The sequence below is a fragment of the Leucoraja erinacea genome, chromosome 23, assembly GCF_028641065.1.
Source record: "Leucoraja erinacea ecotype New England chromosome 23, Leri_hhj_1, whole genome shotgun sequence".
In the NCBI taxonomy this organism is placed as follows: Eukaryota; Metazoa; Chordata; class Chondrichthyes; order Rajiformes; family Rajidae; genus Leucoraja; species Leucoraja erinaceus.
Genome location: NC_073399.1, coordinates 16,624,989 through 16,643,120, shown reverse-complemented (window position 1 = coordinate 16,643,120; position 18,132 = coordinate 16,624,989). Strand labels below are relative to the sequence as shown.

General features: G+C 44.7%; 1 protein-coding gene across 2 annotated transcripts in view; it reads left to right on the top strand.

Annotated features, from left to right (window-relative positions):
- fam20a (FAM20A golgi associated secretory pathway pseudokinase) overlaps positions 1-18,132 on the top strand; it is a 46,373-nt gene that overhangs the window by 20,359 nt on the left and 7,882 nt on the right. The window contains exons 3-8 of one of the 2 annotated variants that reach the window (XM_055653969.1): positions 4,866-4,916; positions 7,995-8,073; positions 11,102-11,194; positions 12,410-12,525; positions 14,964-15,144; positions 16,715-16,824. In XM_055653969.1, coding sequence (XP_055509944.1) covers positions 4,866-4,916; positions 7,995-8,073; positions 11,102-11,194; positions 12,410-12,525; positions 14,964-15,144; positions 16,715-16,824 — 630 coding nt within the window. The remainder of the gene's footprint in view (positions 1-4,865; positions 4,917-7,994; positions 8,074-11,101; positions 11,195-12,409; positions 12,526-14,963; positions 15,145-16,714; positions 16,825-18,132) is intronic. The other variant, XM_055653970.1, reaches the window with a different exon arrangement.

Below are 18,132 nucleotides of genomic sequence, written 5' to 3'. Positions count from 1 at the left end.
GACCGGGGACTCTGGTGCCGACGACTCACCGTCGCGGGGCTGGCCGAGTCCAGAGCGGGTGGAGCAGTGGTGGAGCGCTGCTGCTGCTGCGGCCCGACCTCCGGAGATTCGGAGGCTGCAACTGCGGGTCTGGCGGACGGCGGCACCGGGAGCCCGCGGGTCCCTGGAGGGAGACCGCTTTTCCTCTCGCAACGGCGACTTCTCCCGCCCGAGTTGCGGGGTCGAAGAGCTCCTGGAGCGGGGCCTGACATCACCGCCCCGCGCGGCTTGGAATGGCCGCGGGACTCTGCGAGCACACGCCGGGGGCTCTAACACCAAGACCCGGTGTGCGACCTTGCACCACCCGGCGTGGTTTTAATGGCCGCGGGACAATCGCCATCGCCAGCCGGGGGGGCTTGACTTTGACTCTGACATCCCCCCCCCCCCCCAGTGGAGAGATCCCCCCCTGGGTCTATTTGTTTGTAATGTATGGCTGCAGAAACGGCATTTCGTTTGGACCTCAAGGGGTCCAAAATGTATCTTGTCTTTTGTCCCCCCCAAGCACATTACTCTGAGCATTTTGTCATTATTGGGCATTCTGGGAAAGTATGTAGGCACCCCTCACCCCCCTCAATTTAATCAAAAGCGGCTAATGCCCAGCATCATTGGGCATTTGGGGTGGGCATGTCTAATCAGCACTGTCGTTATAAAACATCTCGCCAGAGAAAACTGGCAACATAGTAGCGCAGTTGATTGAACTGCTGCCTCACGGCACCGGAAACCCAGATTCGATCCTGGTGCTCTCTGTGTGGAGTTTGCACGTTCACCCAGTGACCACATGGGTTTCCACCAGCTGCTCCGGGTTTCTCCCACATCTCAAAGACGTGCACGTGTGTCGGTTAACTGGCTGCTGTAAATTACCCCCCCCCCCCACCTAGTGTGTAGGAAGTGGATGCAAAAGTGAATGGGTTATCAATGGTTGATGTGGACTCAGTGGGCCAAAGAGCCTGTTTCTATGCTGTATTTCTAAACTAAAAACATGAAAATGTGACTCTGCTCAATCAGCACCCTCTTAAGAAGGGTCTCAACCCGAAACGTCACCTGTTCCTTTTGTCCAGATACACTGCCTGAACCGTTGAATTACTCTAGCTTTTTGTGTCTATCATCAATGCATAACATTTAAGTGGTGAATCCTGAGTTCCAAGCCTCTTTCCACTCTGAGCATCAGTCGTTAAATTGCTTATTCATTGGGTTGTCAGTGTCTGTGCTGCAAGTGGAAAATTCCAACATGTTTATGAATCATAGTCACAGCTGCGTCAGCTGTGAACTCAATAAACTGAGGGAGGATGAGTCAACAGGTTATGAGACCAGCTCATCAATAGGACTTGCCTTTAGGCGTGTGAGGTTTACTGTAAACCATTGCTAACCAGGCATTCAGTTAGAAATTAAGCAACATCAGGTGTTATTACAATTATTACACAACCAGTAACTTCTGATAGGGCATTTCTATCCACTAATAAAGAACACAATTTAACTGGTCATTTAGTTTAGTTTAGTTAAGTTTAGTTTAGTGATGCAGCATGGAAACAGGCCCTTCGGTCACCGAGTCCACCTGTTCACATTAGTTCTATCCGACACATTAGGGCCAATTTACAGAAGCCAATTAAACTACAAATCTGCACGTCTTTGGAGTGCGGCAGGAAACCAGTGCACCCGGACACAGAAACCCATGCGGTCACGGGGAGAACATGCACCAGTAATCATGTCTCTGGTGCTGTAAATCCGGCAGCAACTCTACCGCTGCACCACTGTGCTGCCCCAAATTAGTGGCATAAAATCACATTACAAATAGCAATAAACATCACTGGAAAAACTATTATATGATTTAGTAACAGCTCCATTCTAATTCTTAACATGGTGAGAGTTTTTAGAAATTGAGTCTTGATGATTATTAAACAACAACTGTGATCTTTGGAAATCATTCATCTCCAGACAAAAGCAATTGCTGTTGATTGAATAAAATTGATTGACTGAAATGAACTGGTTTGAGTTGAGTTCAACCAAAAGAAATAAACTGATTACTATTCCTGTTTCCTGGGATGTCAGGACTTTCATATGAAGAAAGACTGGATAGACTCGGCTTGTACTTGCTAGAATTTAGAAGATTGAGGGAATTCTTAAGGGGTTGGACAGGCTAGATGCAGGAAGATTATTCCCGATGTTGGGGAAGTCCAGAACAAGGGGTCAAATTTTAAGGATAAGGGGGAAGTCATTTAGGACCGAGATGAGAAAATCATTTTTTTTACACAAGAGAGTGGTGAATCTGTGGAATTCTCTGCCACAGAAAGTAGTTGAGGCCAGTTCATTGGCTATATTTAAGAGGGAGTTAGATGTAGCCCTTGTGGCTAAAGGGATCAGGCGGTATGGAGAAAAGGCAGGTACAGGATATTGAGTTGGATGATCAGCCATGACCATATTGAATGGCGGTGCAGGCTCGAAGGGCCGAATGACCTACTCCTGCACCTATTTTCTGTTTCTAAGCTAAATCGCCCACAAATTTCCATCCTGTTTAATTTATTGCAAATATTCTGACTAGTCATTTTAGTTTTTGAATATTTGAATGCATGTTCAGTGACTTGCATAATGCCAAACAGTTTGTTGATTATTTTAAATTTTGACACAAAAATAAAATGCATTCTGGGGATCTTAAAACAAAATCCGGAAGATGCTGGAAATAGCAAATTAGACAGTGTCTGTGAAGAGAGAGAGAGAGTTAACATGTGGAAACAAGGGATGGAAGATGATGGTTTACATAATATAAAACAAAGTGCTTGAGTAACTCAATGGGTCAGCCAGAGATACAGCACGGAAACAGGCCATTTAATCCACCGAGTCCGCACTGAGCAGTGATCGTCATGTACACTAGCACTATCCTACACACTAGGGACAATTTTTTTTTCACCTCAGCCAATTAACGTACAAACCTGTAGGTCTTTAGAGGAGGAAACCGGAGCACCTGGAGAAAACCCACTAGGTCACAAGGAGAACGAACAGACAGTTTCCGGGGAGGGGATGGACAGGCAATATTTAGGGTCGGAGTCTGAAGAGATCGCCCGACCCGAAATGTTGCCTTTCCACCCCCTCCACAGATGCTGCCTGACCGACCCACTGAGTTTCTCCAGCACTTTGTGTTTTGGCTCAAAATTCCAGCATCAGCAGTTCCATTTGTATCCTTTTCCTTATTGAACACTGATGAGAAGTGTCCATTTAAAGCCTGTCGCTGTTCTCTGCTTCTACACACTTGGACGATGTGTCCTCACACTTCCAGGATATTGATCAGGTTTTGGCCCATGGGGTTGCACCTTTTCACTGCACAAAGTATGGCGGAGCTAAGTTAGTAATAAATCGTACCAATGAGTTGGTGATAACCTTATTGCTGATGACACTGAGGTCAGTGATCCGTTGTGAACTCTGATGTTGGTGACGCATAAACCCAAATGTTTAATTTTCCTTTTCTGGATATTGACTTAGAGTCAGAGAGTCAGACAGCATGGAAATGGGTCATTTGGCTCAACATGTCCATGCCAGCCAAGTTGACTAATCGTTAGTCCTGTCTGCGTCTGACCCCTGCCCATCCAAATCTTTCTTCTCTTTATACCTGTGCAAGAGTCTTTCTAAGAGTCATATTGTACCCATCTATATCATTTTCTCTGACAGCTCGCTCCATACATGCGACGCCTTCTGTGTGAAAAAGATGCCACTCAGATCCCCTTTAAATCTTCCCCCTCTCACCTCAAACCTATACCCTCTAGTTTTAGACTTCTCTCCCTTACTTACTCAGAAAAAAAGCTGGCTGTGTCAACTTTTTAACAAGTTTACACTAATTAGAACTTTTTTAAAAATTCTGGCCTCTTATGATATCTGTTTGGAAAACGAAAAGGACTTCTTTTGCATCAATTCTCCATACACTAAATATACGGTGGCACAGCTGTAGAACTACTGCCTTACAGCGTCAGACACCCGGGTTCAATCCTGACTACGGGTGCTGTCTGTATGTAGTTTGTTCGTTCTTCCTGTGACCACGTGAGTTTTCTCCGAGATCTTCGGTTTCCTCCCACACTCCAAAATCGTACAGGTTTATAGGTTAATTGGCTTGGCATCATTGTAAATTGCCCCTAGTGTGTATAGGATAGTGTTAATATGCAGGGATCGCTGGTCAGGGCCAAACGTCCTGCTTCCATGCTGTTTCTCTAAACTAAAACTAAACTAAAACAAAATCTAAACACCTGAAATTACAATAATGCGGTTACATTACGTTTTTTTTCCCCCCAAAATATATTTTATTCAGAATAAAAAATATATATGCAAAACAAGAACAGTGCAAAAAAACTCTTCCAACATTCTCAGCGGTTATACATTCATCAGCACTGAAGCCATCTGCTACTGTACAGATTAATAGCTGGTAGCACCTTAGCCCACTGCTTGCTGTTGAAGTTAAATCTCATTATGTAGAAGGGTGTTCTGCTCAATTGCACTCAAGATGTAGTACATTTGTAGGATTGGCAGCTTTCTTAAAAAAAACTTAAATATGTTCCATTCTAGTTAAGAATCCGGGAGGTCAAACTGACGTAATGAGGATCCTGTGGACTGGAATGGCAAGCTGTGTGTAGATAGGCGTGAGTGGTTTGTGTTGCCACCCCCACCCAAGGCACCTTTCAGTGCTTTGGCATTGGAAACAGGCTTGTCTTGTACCATGAATCTGACCTGTCACTTCTGCGGCAGCTTCAAGCTGCAATTTGCCTCAGGAGTATCCAAAATGCAAGTCTTATTGCCCCTGAGATTACAACTTTCATTAATAAATAAATTACTTTTTGCATATTTTGTAGATTATACATATGACGAAAAGGCTTTGAGGGGAAGGTGCAACTGTAAAGAAGGTAGGAGAGCATTTAACTTACTCGACCCTGTACAATTTACTGAAAGAATGTGGCAAACTCGCATCCCCGTTTAATTTCAGGTTTAGAAGAAGATCTAAGATAATTGTTTTGTTTTTTTAATTTTTATTAATGAATATATTCCTTTACTGTCATGGGTGAAGTAAAGTGATTTTGTATTTTGCTTCAAACCTCAGAACCAAGTGAGGTAACTGAGAGAGAGGGTGGTGAATGATGCTTTGGAATGAGGACACTCTCCTTCACCCTTTGCCTTGTGCAATAACTGCAGTGTTTGTGCTGGTCTAAAGTAAACGTTACTGCTGCTCTGACCGAGGGACGGGCAAACATGAGTCAATATACATGAGAGCAACTTGACTTTGTGTTACTTGTGGTTGGAGTTCTCTGGGACGATTAGTACCGCTGTAAACCTTTTCACATTCAGCTATGGCAAGGAAGCCCACTGACAATTTGTTCAAACTGATCCTTGTGATGAATGAGTTTTTGTTTAAAACTTTTTTGGCTCTGTAACCCTTGATGGCTCCTCACGTTACAGATTGATTCAAAATCAGCTCAACTGTGCTCTGTAGTGTGCATGTTTACTATAAATACATTGCAGTACTTCCCACCCACACATGTATGGTTTTCTCCTTGGCAGAAGTGTATAAACACTTTGCATCTGATAAAGTGGTGTTTGTCTCTTTAAGGAAGTAGAGAAGTGGACCTTGTACTCAAATGTGCCCATATTAGATTTATGACTCGACACGGAGCAGAAGGATAAAAGTTGCCTGTGAGGGTCCAAGACAAACCTAGTATAGGGTGAATTAAATGGACTATGTGAACTATTCCTTACCTAATATTTAACTAGTTGTAGGCTACCATCATGGCTGAATCTTACAGACCAATAACCTGGAGTAGAGCTAGTTACTGTTCTGGGTGAGATGAGATTTCTTGTACTACTTTGGTAGGAAAGAAAAGGAGATGCTGGTTTAAACTGAAGATAGGCACAGAATGCTGGAGTAACTCAGCGGGACAGGCCGCATCTCTGGGTGATGTTTCGGGTCGAGACCCTCCTTCAGACTCGACCCGAAACGCCACCCATTCCTTTTCTCCAGAGATGCTGCCTGTCCCGCTGAGTTACTCCAGCATTTTGTTTCTATCTTCTTGTCCTTTTGCCACAACCGAATCTATAACAAAACAGTGTCAGATTGGTTTCTTACGTGGGAAATGGTTTAAACTCAAACTAAAATGTCATCCCATTGGAAGACGAAGCTTGGAAAATTATTGAAGCCATTTTGCTAAAGCCATTTAGAAAATATAAGCAATCCGAATAATCTTACGTGAAGCCATGTTTCATTCCTCTAAACTCAAGGCTTTATGGTTCAATCTGCTTCATCTTTAATCTAACTAATGTTTCTATAAATTGAATCAAACTAATGATACTGCAAAAGCAACTATTTCCTTCCTTCAATAATTGATTGGTTGATTGATACTTTATTATCACATGTGACGTGTCTCAGGGAAATGCTTTGTTTTGCTCACCATACACAAGGTATGCAAAGAGTCGCCACCAAAAGGGCTTCGACACAAAACTACAAAGTGTTCAATGTGATGCCCTATCGTCCCTCTTTGATCTTAGCGCCCCCCCCCCCTCCCCCCCCCCCCCCCCCCTCCCCCCCACGTCCCCCCCCCAACACACCTCCTTTGTTCTTGGCTGCCCCTCACGCCATTGTCCCACTTCTTTCTCGTTGGCTCCTCCGCGCCACGTCCCTCTTTGTTCTCGGCGGCACGTCATCGACGAACCTCCGGCACCCACCGCGGGCCCGTACAACCTCCAGAACCTACTGTGGGCCGAAGGGCCTGTTTCCGTGTTGTATCTTTAAACTAAACTAATCACTATTTACATTCCCCCCGATTTTTATATCTTTAATAAACGTTGATGCAAGACACTCCCTCTCTCGAAATACCTTACATTATAGAGCTAACACTGCTCCCTCTGGCATCTAAAACAGACCATTTCTCCTCACTCACTACTTTTCTTTAGTTAACGCATTCTCTATGTATGCCATAACATTGCCCTCCATACCGTGAGCCTGTGCTCTATGTGTAGCTTTACTTGGAAATCCGAGTACATAGTACATCTGGCATTCGCTAGTTCCCTCAGCCCACAAGTTGCATCCTCGATGAACTTCACTTAATCTTTAAACATGGTTTCCTTTTAATAAAACACAACTGTTAATGTAATTCAGACTGTTCCTGTCAAGACTGACTCTCACATCTGCCAAAAAATAAACAGACCTCTAATTGAAATGTAAGGCCAACTGAGGAGGCTGTTGAATTTGGTTCTCGCAATACTTTAGCACATGATATTTAGCAGACGTTTGTCACAATATCCTCCAACCCCCACCATTCATGCACATTAGACCTCGGTTCTGCCGTGTATTCTAGATTGGGTATTGATGGAAAGGTCATTTCCCAAATTAACTCATTGCCTTGGAATTCATGTCGGATCAAATGCTGTTCGTGGCCACAAAAGACAGTGGTTTTAAGGCAATAAAAGATTGTGCATTAGGACCAACGTAGAGAAATATATTGTTTGAGTTCATCCTTGGTTTATCCTTGTAACTGTAAGAAAGCCACACGACTTGGCAAACTTTTCATTCTGAGTCTGAGGGAGGCACAGTGGCGCAACGGTGGAGTTGCTGCCTCGCAGCACCAGAGACCCGGGTTCGATCCTGACTACGGGTGCTGAGTGTAGGGAGTTTGCACGTTCTCTCTGTGACCGCATGGGTTTTCTCCAGGTGCTCCGGTTTCCTCCCACATTCCAAAGGCGTGCAGGATTGTAGGTTAATTGGCTTCTGTAAATTGTCCCTAGCGTGTAGGATAGAACTAGTGTACGGGTGATCGCTTGTCAGCATGGACATGGTGGGCTGAAGGGCCTGTTTCCATGCTGTATCGCTAATCTAAAATATGCTTTGATGTCGGATAGTGTGTTGCATCTGAAAATGCTGCTTCACGTGAAACATTTTCGTAGATGGACAGAATTTCATCTGTTATAATTTACTTTATGATTTTCTCCACAAGTTGTGAAGCCAAGTGGAGTCCACCTGAAATTGCTATTAAGATTTCAGAATTTTGGAAAAGCAATCTACAAACCCATGAGGTAAGTTAATTCACCAACACCCGTCAGTGAAGAATATGCTCACTTCAGTGCTTCAACTGAAAAGCAGCACTTTCATCTGTGGAAGACTCCTGATGGACTACATTAGTGTTATCCAAGACTATTGTGCTCAAGTCTCTGCGTTAGGGCCTGAATCTGTCACTTTTCTCCCAAAGAGATGATATTTCTATTCTGAGCTGATACAATATAATTTTCCCTTTCGAAGGTATAAATGGGATGACCAAATGTACATTGTAGTTTTATGCAAAGGTCGGGGTTATGAGAGGTGTCATTTATGTCATTCATCTGGGCTTTTGCTCACAGAATTGTTCTGTTGAGCAATTGACAGAATTGAACTGTTGAACAGAATTCAGTTCTATTGGCAAACCAAATTCTACCTTGAGAACTATAATACCATCCGCTATACGGTACTGTATGCTTTCTATGGTACCATACGCTTTCTATATTCTTTTGTAAGTGGGATCTTCTATCAGCCTTTCTTTAGTCTCCATATGTATTTGTAGCAGACGTTGCAAAAACTCCCAAGTTTAATATAAAGACTCCCCTGCCCTTTTACAATGTAGAAGTAAGTTGGAATCTATTACACACACTGCTATACTGGCTCGGGATTTAAAAGATGTATACAAACTATGAGGTTACATATAGCACGGAACAACTCCAGCATGTTCCAGCACAATGACACACTCCAGTCTTTGCTTATTCTAGACGTGTGACTGATGTTCATGAACTTAAGGATTCAGAACATCAGGAATTATTGTATCAGCTCTGGGTATCATTGATCATTGACATCTCTGAGAGTGACAAAGTTAGAGAATGAAGCCCAATGACTTGAGCATAAATATCTTAGTTGACATGTTACCAGGTCTGGAAGGTTTGAGTTGCAAGAAGAGGCTGGTTAGGTTGGATCATTTCCCCCAGTATGCAGGAGGTTGAGGAGTATATAAAACCATGAGGGTGGTTAATCTGTGGAACTTATTGCCACAGAGGGCCGCAGAGGCCAAATCAGCGGATATTTTTAAGGCAGAGATGTATAAATTCTTGATTTAAACAGGTGTCAATGGTTATGGGGAGAAGACAGGAAAATGGGCAAGGAGGCAGAGATCAGCCATGATTGAATGGTGGAGTAGACTTGTTGGGCCGAAAGGCCTAATTCTACTCCTGTAATTTGTGAACTTGTGACTAGTTTAGTTGAGCAACTTGGTCACCAAGGACAAGTTCAGACAAAGGGCCTGTTTCAGTGCTGTGACAGTGCTCTCTCTCCTCGATGCCACTCTGAACCCTACCTACAGCTGACTGGCCAGGAGAGGCCGATCTGCAGCATTAATGGTAATAGCTGGGTCCAATGAGCTGATATTGGTTGGCCACCTGAACCTTGTCAGTCTATTCCCTATAGTACCCAGGCATTCTAGCCAGAAGCGTAAAGTTGAGAGAATGAGCAGAAGACGGGAAGAAAAGAGAGTGGAAGGGAGTGTAAGTGGGGCACCTCCCTGCTAGCTCTGTTCCCCTGTCGCTGGTTCTAGAAATTCTGAGCCACTGGGCCAAACCCAAGACATCCAGCGCCATCTTGTGGTCAAGACTGGGCTGCTGGGAAGAAGCCCTGGACAACCAGCGCCTCTACTGAGGCCAGGGCAAGCCTGAGATGTCAGTGCCTCTTCATGCCCATTTAGAACAAGTGACTGCAGCCACATACACAGGCAAGGACCTGGCAGCCAGGATAACACAGAGACTGCCAGCACTGCTTCTTCAAGCCCAAAGCTGAGCAGCCAGGATAGACCTTGACACCACCAGTGCCTCCTCTCGAGACAAGGCTGAACCGCAGGGAGAGACCTGGGATTGCCTCGCCTCCTCCTCCGAACACCAGCACTGAGCTGCCGGGGCAAACCCGAGGTTGCCAACATTACCCGCAACATTACCCGGACATGTGGGCCTGGACTTTCTAAACCATTGTAAATAAAATAAACCCTGTGAGTTCACCCCACTGTGAGAGTCGGGTCAGTGTGGTCACTGCCAAACCTAATGTCATCCCTGATGCCCCAGTAATGTATAACTATCTGACTCTATAACATTCTAACGTATTGAGGCACGAGTCCTCTGCAGATGGAGGTGCTGGTTTTCAGTTGTCAAGAGACAAGTCAAACATAATTGTCAAACATTACCTAAACAAAACAATGAAATTGATTCTTGCAGCCGCATAACATGTCTGGAAGTGGCATTGAAGTGAAGTTCCATCTTAAGATAATGTAGAAGATTCAATGACACTATTTTGAAGGAAAGCAAGGAAGCTTATCTACAATTACCATCACTAAAGTGAACTATATGGATATTATTATGATGTATTTCAGGGTTTGCTGTTTATATGTTAGCTGTCACGTTAATTATATTGCAACAATGTAACAATAGTCACCTACATTGATTGAATGATCAATTTAGCCGCTACCTCACATCGCCAGAGACCCTGGTTCGATCCTAACCTCAGGTGCTATCTGTGTGTGCAGTGTGCGCATTCTCCCTGTGACCGTGTGGGTTTCCCACATCTCAAAGACGTGCGGGTTCGTAGGTTAATTGGCCTCTGTAAATTGCCCCTAGTGTGTAGAGTATGGATGAAATAATTGGTATAGCGTAGAATCATTGTGAACAGGTGATGGATGATCAGCATGGACTCGGCGGGCCGAGGGGCCTGGTTCCATGCTGTATCTCTAAGCTAGACTAAACTAAATTCATCATGGCGGGAGGTGGAGAGGTGGGCTCTGGGCACAGCAAAGTAATAGTCTGGTAGTTAGTAAGCTGAAGAGAAGATACTCTGGATGGGGAGGTGGGCATCTCCTGCAGCTGGCCACAGGCTGTATAAAGCCAGGACCAGCCAAGGAAAGTAATGGGAAGGAGCAATTGGTGAGCCAAGGGAAGGGAGGAGGACCATTGCATCCACACCAACTGCAAGATGTCATCCTTTCACTCATTGTACGATGAAAGACCCATACTCACTCAGATGGGTTATGTTTATTTATCTCAGACAGAATCGAGAAGAGGAAACCCCAGAAGATGTTTTTTACTTTGTTGACATTCAAAGGCATAATGCTGAGATTGCTGCTTTTCACTTGGACAGGTAAGGTCTTGGTTTATCCTGCGTGTGAAATCGATTGTCCTCAAGATAACGGATAAAAACTAACAATAACTGTAAATTGCTGAATTTCTATGATTCTGTGTGCTTAAAAAAGAAGTGATCTACAAAACACATCTACTTTGAAAGGAATTGGAAGGCAAAGTGATTTTGGTTTTAATTCGCATCTGATTTTGAGAACCACAACTGTGGAAATGAGAAGTTCACAAAAATGCTGCATTCATCTGCCCCATATTATCCATTCACAGGAGCAACTCATTACCATCTACTTACAGGGCAGTGGAATGAGAGCAACGTGGACTTTGAATTTATCTCAGAGATTCAGCTTCAGTCACAATAAAGAAAACTCCCAGTGCGTGCAATGGACAGCTTGTTGCGTGTTTTGTGTCTGTGCCAAAAGCACATTTACCACTTCTGCCACACCCACCTCCGATCCACTCAACCCACTGCATCAAAAGGAGGGGATGCAATTTTAAGTTAAGGAGCCAGTCATTTAGTTTAGTTTAGTTTAAAGATACACATGGAAACAGGGCCTTCGGCCCACCGAGTCCACGCCGACCAGCGATCCCCGTACTCTAGCACGCACTGCAGACTAGGGACAAATACAATTTTTACCAAATCTACTTAACCTACAAACTTGTACGTCTTTGGAGTGTGGGAGGAAACCGGAGCTCCCAGAGAAAACCCACGTGGTCACGGGGAGAACGTACAAAATCTGTACAGACAGCACCCGTAGTCAGGATCGTACCCGGGTCCCTGGCGCTCTAAGGCAGCAACTCTGGTTTATACATACAGGTTTATAGGTTAATTGGCTTGGTAAAATTGTAAATTGTCCTTAGTGTGTGTGTGTAGGATAGTGTTAGTGTGCGGGGTTGCTGGTCGGTGCAGACTCGGTGAGCCAAAGGGCCTTTGTCCGCACTGTATCTCTAAAACTAAAAAAACAAAACATTTAAACACACAATCGCATAAACAGCCACAGACATACACATTTACGATCATGCACCTACTACACACATATGCAGTCATACACAGGTTTGCACACACACACACACACACAAAATAACAGGCATGCACACACACATGCAGAAGCAAATACACAATTACATTCTAAACTTGCACCCCCAAAGAATGAGATATTTTTGCTTCAACGATACATTATTCCGATTGTACTTGTTGATGAATTTGTATTTCCCTTGGAAGGATTCTCGATTTCCGTCGGGTTCCCCCTGTGGCTGGCAGAAGAATTCACCTCAGTAAAGAAATTCAAGATCTGACCCAAAATGAAGATTTGAAAGGGAGCTTTTTCATCTCGCCAGGTAATGAGGATGACCTCTGCCCTTACGACAGAATATTTATGTAATAGGCGGAAGTTCAATAGCTCCTCAGAATGCAAATGTCATGTTGCATTGAAGCAATACCTTTTAGTGGGAACATTTAAACCGTTGCACATTTATGCCACAAATGTAGATAATTAGAACCTAGGACAGTACAGCATAGGAACAGGCCCCACAGGTCCACAGTCCACACCAAACATGATGCAAGGTTAAACCTAATCTCCTCTACCAGCACGTGATCCATATCCCTCCATTCCCTGCAGAATCATGTGCGTATTTAAAAGACGTGTAGACACCACGATCGTATCTGCCTCCACCACTGTGCCTGGCAGCATGTTCAAGGCACTCACCACCTTGTCCAGCAGAGGTTTGCATGTTCTCCCTGTGTCCACATGGGTTTTCTCCGGGTGCTCCGGCTTCCTTCCACATCCCAAAGGACGTGCAGCTTTGAAGGTTAAGTGGCCTCTGTAGTATGTCGGGAATGGGATAACACAGAGCTAGATGGTCGCATGGACTCAGTGGGCCGACGGGCCTATTTCCATGCTGTGTCTCCAAACTAAACTAAACATCTTCTTTAAACTGTTCCTCTCTCACCTTCAGGGTGAGATCACGTGGCCAACCACATTCAAACACATTTTTAAATAAACAAGAGTGTTATTCTGTTATCATTGTCATGGGTGGTGAGCTTTGATCAATGGTGCAGGTCCTCGCTTGCAGAGGACGTCTGTACTGGTTTAGAAGGTCTAGTCAGACTCGTTGACCCCACCCCGACCATCCTTTCCCTCAATTAACCCTCATGATCTCTCCCTTCCCCGTAAATGCCACTCTTCTCCTTCCGTTTAGAAATACCAACAACTGTCCAACCATTCCCAACAATTGTCCTCTACCCATTTCTGATCTCTATCAAACTCCCTTTCCTCCTGCCCTGTCCCGCCCCCTATCCTTTCTCTCTTCCCACACTCTTCTCTGATCCCAGAGGAATCACCCCTTCCAATTTTGCTCAAAAAGTCTGACGAGTAGTATGCAGATTCCAATAGTATTCGATCTAACTCATCCCTGTTCTGATTAAAGGTATTTTGAAGCATTACCACAATCGTGCCCAAGTACAGGAGTGCAATGATTGTAGTGTAAGAAGAATAGATTATACTGGAGCTCCACACAGAAGCTTCCAACGCTATCTTGTATCCCTAAGTTCTAAACTATAGCGTGTCTTATCTTGGCCTTAAGGCCTGTGATCGTGGCGGCGACATTAGGTTGGTGTGTCGATGTTCTCCACTGTCCCTGGCCTCCGCAGTTTCCACCAGTGGGAGAATCTAGGACCAGAGGCCATAGCCTCAGAATAAAAGGACATACCTTTAGAAAGATGAGGGGGAATTTCTTTAGGCAGAGGATGGTGAATCTCATAATCATAATCATGATTGTAATTTATTAGCCAAGTATGTTTTGCAACATACGAGGAATTTGGTTTGTCATACAGACATACCAAAATAGCAACAGCACACAATTACATAAAGATTTGCCATAAACATCCACCACAGCGGCTCCTCCACATTCCCCACTGTGATGTAAGGCAATAAACCTCATCTTCTTTCCTCCCTTCCTCCCACGGGAATCGAACCATCCATAGCCGTCGACCAAGCTCCCGCATTGGGATGGTCGAAACTCATGCGGCTTGGAGTTCACGAAACCGGTCCCTAGCCAGGGACCGCCAGCTTCACGATGCTAAAGTCCGCAGCTCCCGCAGGTTGGAGCACCAAAGGCCGACCCCTGGCAAAGGGATCGGCAACTCCAAGATGTTAAAGTCCGCAGGCTCCGCGGTTTTGGAGCTCTAGAAGTTGGAGGCCGCCAACTCCACAATGTTAGGCCGCAGTGCAGACGGAGATACAACACGGAAAAAGTCTCATCTCCGTCGAGATTTTTTTTTTAAAGTTTCCCCCACCCACAAACACAAAAACTAAAGATAAGCTAAAACATACATTTTATAACAAACTAAAACACAAAGAAGGGAAAAGACGAAGACAGACCGTTGGCGAGGCAGCCATCGTGCAGCGCCCCCTGGTGGAATTCAATGCCACAGACACCTGTGGAGGCCAAGTCAATGGATATTTCTAAGGCGGAGATTGACAGATTCTTGATTAGTAAGTGAGTCAGAGGTTTTGGAGAGAAGGCAGGAGAATGGGGTTGAGAGTGAAAGATAGATGGGCCATGATTGAAATTACGGAGTAGAATTAATGGGCCGTCTGGCCTAATTCTGCTCCTACAAATTAGGAATTTATGAATGGCAGCTGCAGGCTGCATCTGATCCACATGCTCAGCCTCTGTGGGGCCCCCAGCGGCGCCCGATCCACGTGGCCCACCGCCGTAATGATCTCGACGACACCAGATAATGAATAAAAATGGCGTTTCTGTTCTTTTGCCAGAGAACAATGTTTGTTTCTATTCGAAATGTCTGTATTCCTGTAAGACGGAGTACGCAGCGTGTGGGAGACCACAGCAGCTGGAAGGGTCTGTGTCTGCATTCCTGCCCGACCTCTACATCGCCCAACGAGAGCAGATCAAGAACCCATGGAGCAGGTCCTACACATTTGCAGACAAAGCAGAGTAAGGCCTTTGAGCTACTTTGTGTTTGATTCCTCTTTGGGGAGATACAGCAGAATCTCAGTCTTCACATGTTTGCAGCTGCACTGTAACAGGTTTAGTTAGCGCTGGTAACAGGAGGATTGTAAAAAATGAAGTCAAGCTGGAATTCATGCCCAGCTTTTTTCTTGTCACCTCAGTGCATTGGTTGCAGCTTGCAAGCTTTCCCTTCAATTTGATTAATTACCAATTACGTCAATATGCACATGAAATATTTGACTTGCATTGGGTAATAAGCAAGTTTTATTTCACTCGGGTAAAGATGACGTTATCAGAAATATTACTGATCAATAAATATAAACAATGAGCTGATCAGCAATTACTGTCAACTGTCTTGGCTGGGCTAACGTCTTTTAGTTTAAAGAGATAGCATGGCAACAGGCTCTTCGGCCCATCGCGCCCATGCCGGCCATTGATCACCTGTTCGTACTAGTTCTATGTCATTCCCACTTTCTCATCCACCCCCTTCACACCAGGAGCAATTTGCAGAGGCCAATGAACCTATAAACCCGCACGTCTATTTTGTGATGTGGGAAGAAACTGCAGTACCCGGAGCAAACCCACTAGGGTCACAGGGAGACTGCACACAGACACCACGTGCGGGCAGGATCAAACTGGTGTCTCTGGCAATGTGAGGCTACAGCTCTACTAGCTGCATATTCAGGGATAGCAGACATACCCTAAGGACAATATACAGGCCCCTTCACCCCCACATTAAACTACAGCAGACACAAGAGGCCTCGGGAGAGGGAAGGGAGAAATCTGTTTAACATTTTCAGTCATTCATAGAAACATAGAAACATAGAAATTAGGTGCAGGAGTAGGCCATTCGGCCCTTCGAGCCTGCACCGCCATTCAATATGATCATGGCTGATCATCCAACTCAGTATCCCGTACCTGCCTTCTCTCCATACCCTCAGATTTGGAGACCAAAACTGCACGCAATACTCCAGGTGTGGTCTCACCAAGACCCTGTACAACTGAAGTAGAACCTCCCTGCTCCTATACTTAAATCCTCTTGCTATGAAAGCCAACATACCATTCGCTTTCTTTACTGCCTGCTGCACCTGCATGCCTACCTTCAATGACTGGTGTACCATGACACCCAGGTCTCGCTGCATCTCCCCCTTTCCCAATTGGCCACCATTTAGATAATAATCTGCTTTCCCGTTTTTGCCACCAAAATGGATAACCTCACATTTATCCACTATTCCTACTTAAGCTGGTTGGAGGTTTGTTGGCAGTGGTTTGTAGGCCTTTATGTCCTTCATTCGGGAATGATGCAGCCTATCTGCACAGAATTACTCCACCACTTAGATTCAAATATGTTGTCACTTGTGTGAAAATGCATCCAGCTATGTATCTCTGTGCCAGGGTCAATACTAGTTCCCATTTGTGCATGAAGAGAAGCATAATGGGTCCAATTCCTTGTCCCTAGTTTTGTACGCAGTAACTGGCTCTGATAGGCGATTAATGTTAGTTTTGGGCACAGGTTCAAACACTATCCTAATTGCTTGCTCTTTTTTTCCTTTAGGTGGGAAACCAATCCAAACTACTGTCAATTGATCAAAAGAACTCCTCCATACAATGCAGGCAGTAGATTGTTGGACATCATTGATATGGCCATTTTTGACTTTTTAACAGGTAACTATTTGACAGGAAAAACGTATCTAAGCGATGGGGATAGGTTTCATACATTGGGGAAAGTGTGGCTGACCTACAAAGGTTATATTTGATGCCGGAACAAGCTGTGCTTAGATTTGCATGTGTAATCACTCCCCCAGAAATGACAACATGGAACTGAGCCCGGAATGTTCTTTGTGTAGATAGACACAAAATGCCAGAGTAACTCAATGGGTCAGATGGCTTCTCTGGAGAAAAGGAATTGGTAATATTTTGGGTTGAGACCCTTCTTCAGATTGAGTCAGGGGAGAGGGAAACTAGAGGTATGAAAGAATCCTGAACAAATCAGAGTCGGCACTGATGACCAGGGAAAGGTGGAGCCCACAATGATCCATTGTTGGCTGCGGAAGAGGTGATCACGAAGAGATGTATGGGTGTGAACAGTGAAACGAGCAGGACGACTAGGGTGGGGGAGTGATGGAGAGAGTCAAGAGTGTTTTAGTGTCATATGTCCCTAAAACAGAACAAAGAAATTCTCACAGCAGCACAACGGATATATGTAAACAAATTACTCTGTAAAACCCATGGTGGTGAATCTGTGGAATTCTTCGCCACAGAAGGCTGTGGAGGCCAAGTCAGTGGATATATTTAAGGCAGAGATAGATAGATCCTTGATTAGTGCGGGTGTCAGAGGTTATGGGGAGAAGGCAGTTGAATGGGGATAGGAGGGAGAGATAGATCAGCCATGATTAAATGGCGGAGTGGACGATGGGCCAAATGGCCTAATTCTGCTCTTTTCACTTATGATCTTATCATAATAAACAACAAAAAAAGTTCAGAATACTGTATGTATTTTAATAGACAAATGAATAGACAATTGTATTGCCAACTGCTGCTTCACAGCGCCAGAGACTTGAGTTCGATTCTGAACAAGGGGGCTATCTGTGCGGCGTTTGCACATTCTCCCCGTGATAGTGTGGGTTTTCTCCGGGTGCTCCAGTTTCCTCCCACATCCCAAAGACGTGTGAGCTTGTTGGTTAATTGACCTTTGTAAATTGCTTGCGGTAAGTAGTGAGCAGATGAGAAAATGGGATAGCATAGAACTGGTGTGTATGGGTGGTCGATGATCAGCATGAACCCGATGGGCCAAAGGGCCTGTTTCCATGCTGTATCTCTAAACTAAACTTATCACATCTCATGGTACACAAAAAAGCTGGAGAAACTCAGCGGGTGCAGCAGCATCTATGGAGCGAAGGAAATAGGCAACGTTTCGGGCCGAAACCCTTCTTCAGACTGATGGGGGACGGGGACAAGAAAGGACAAAGGAGG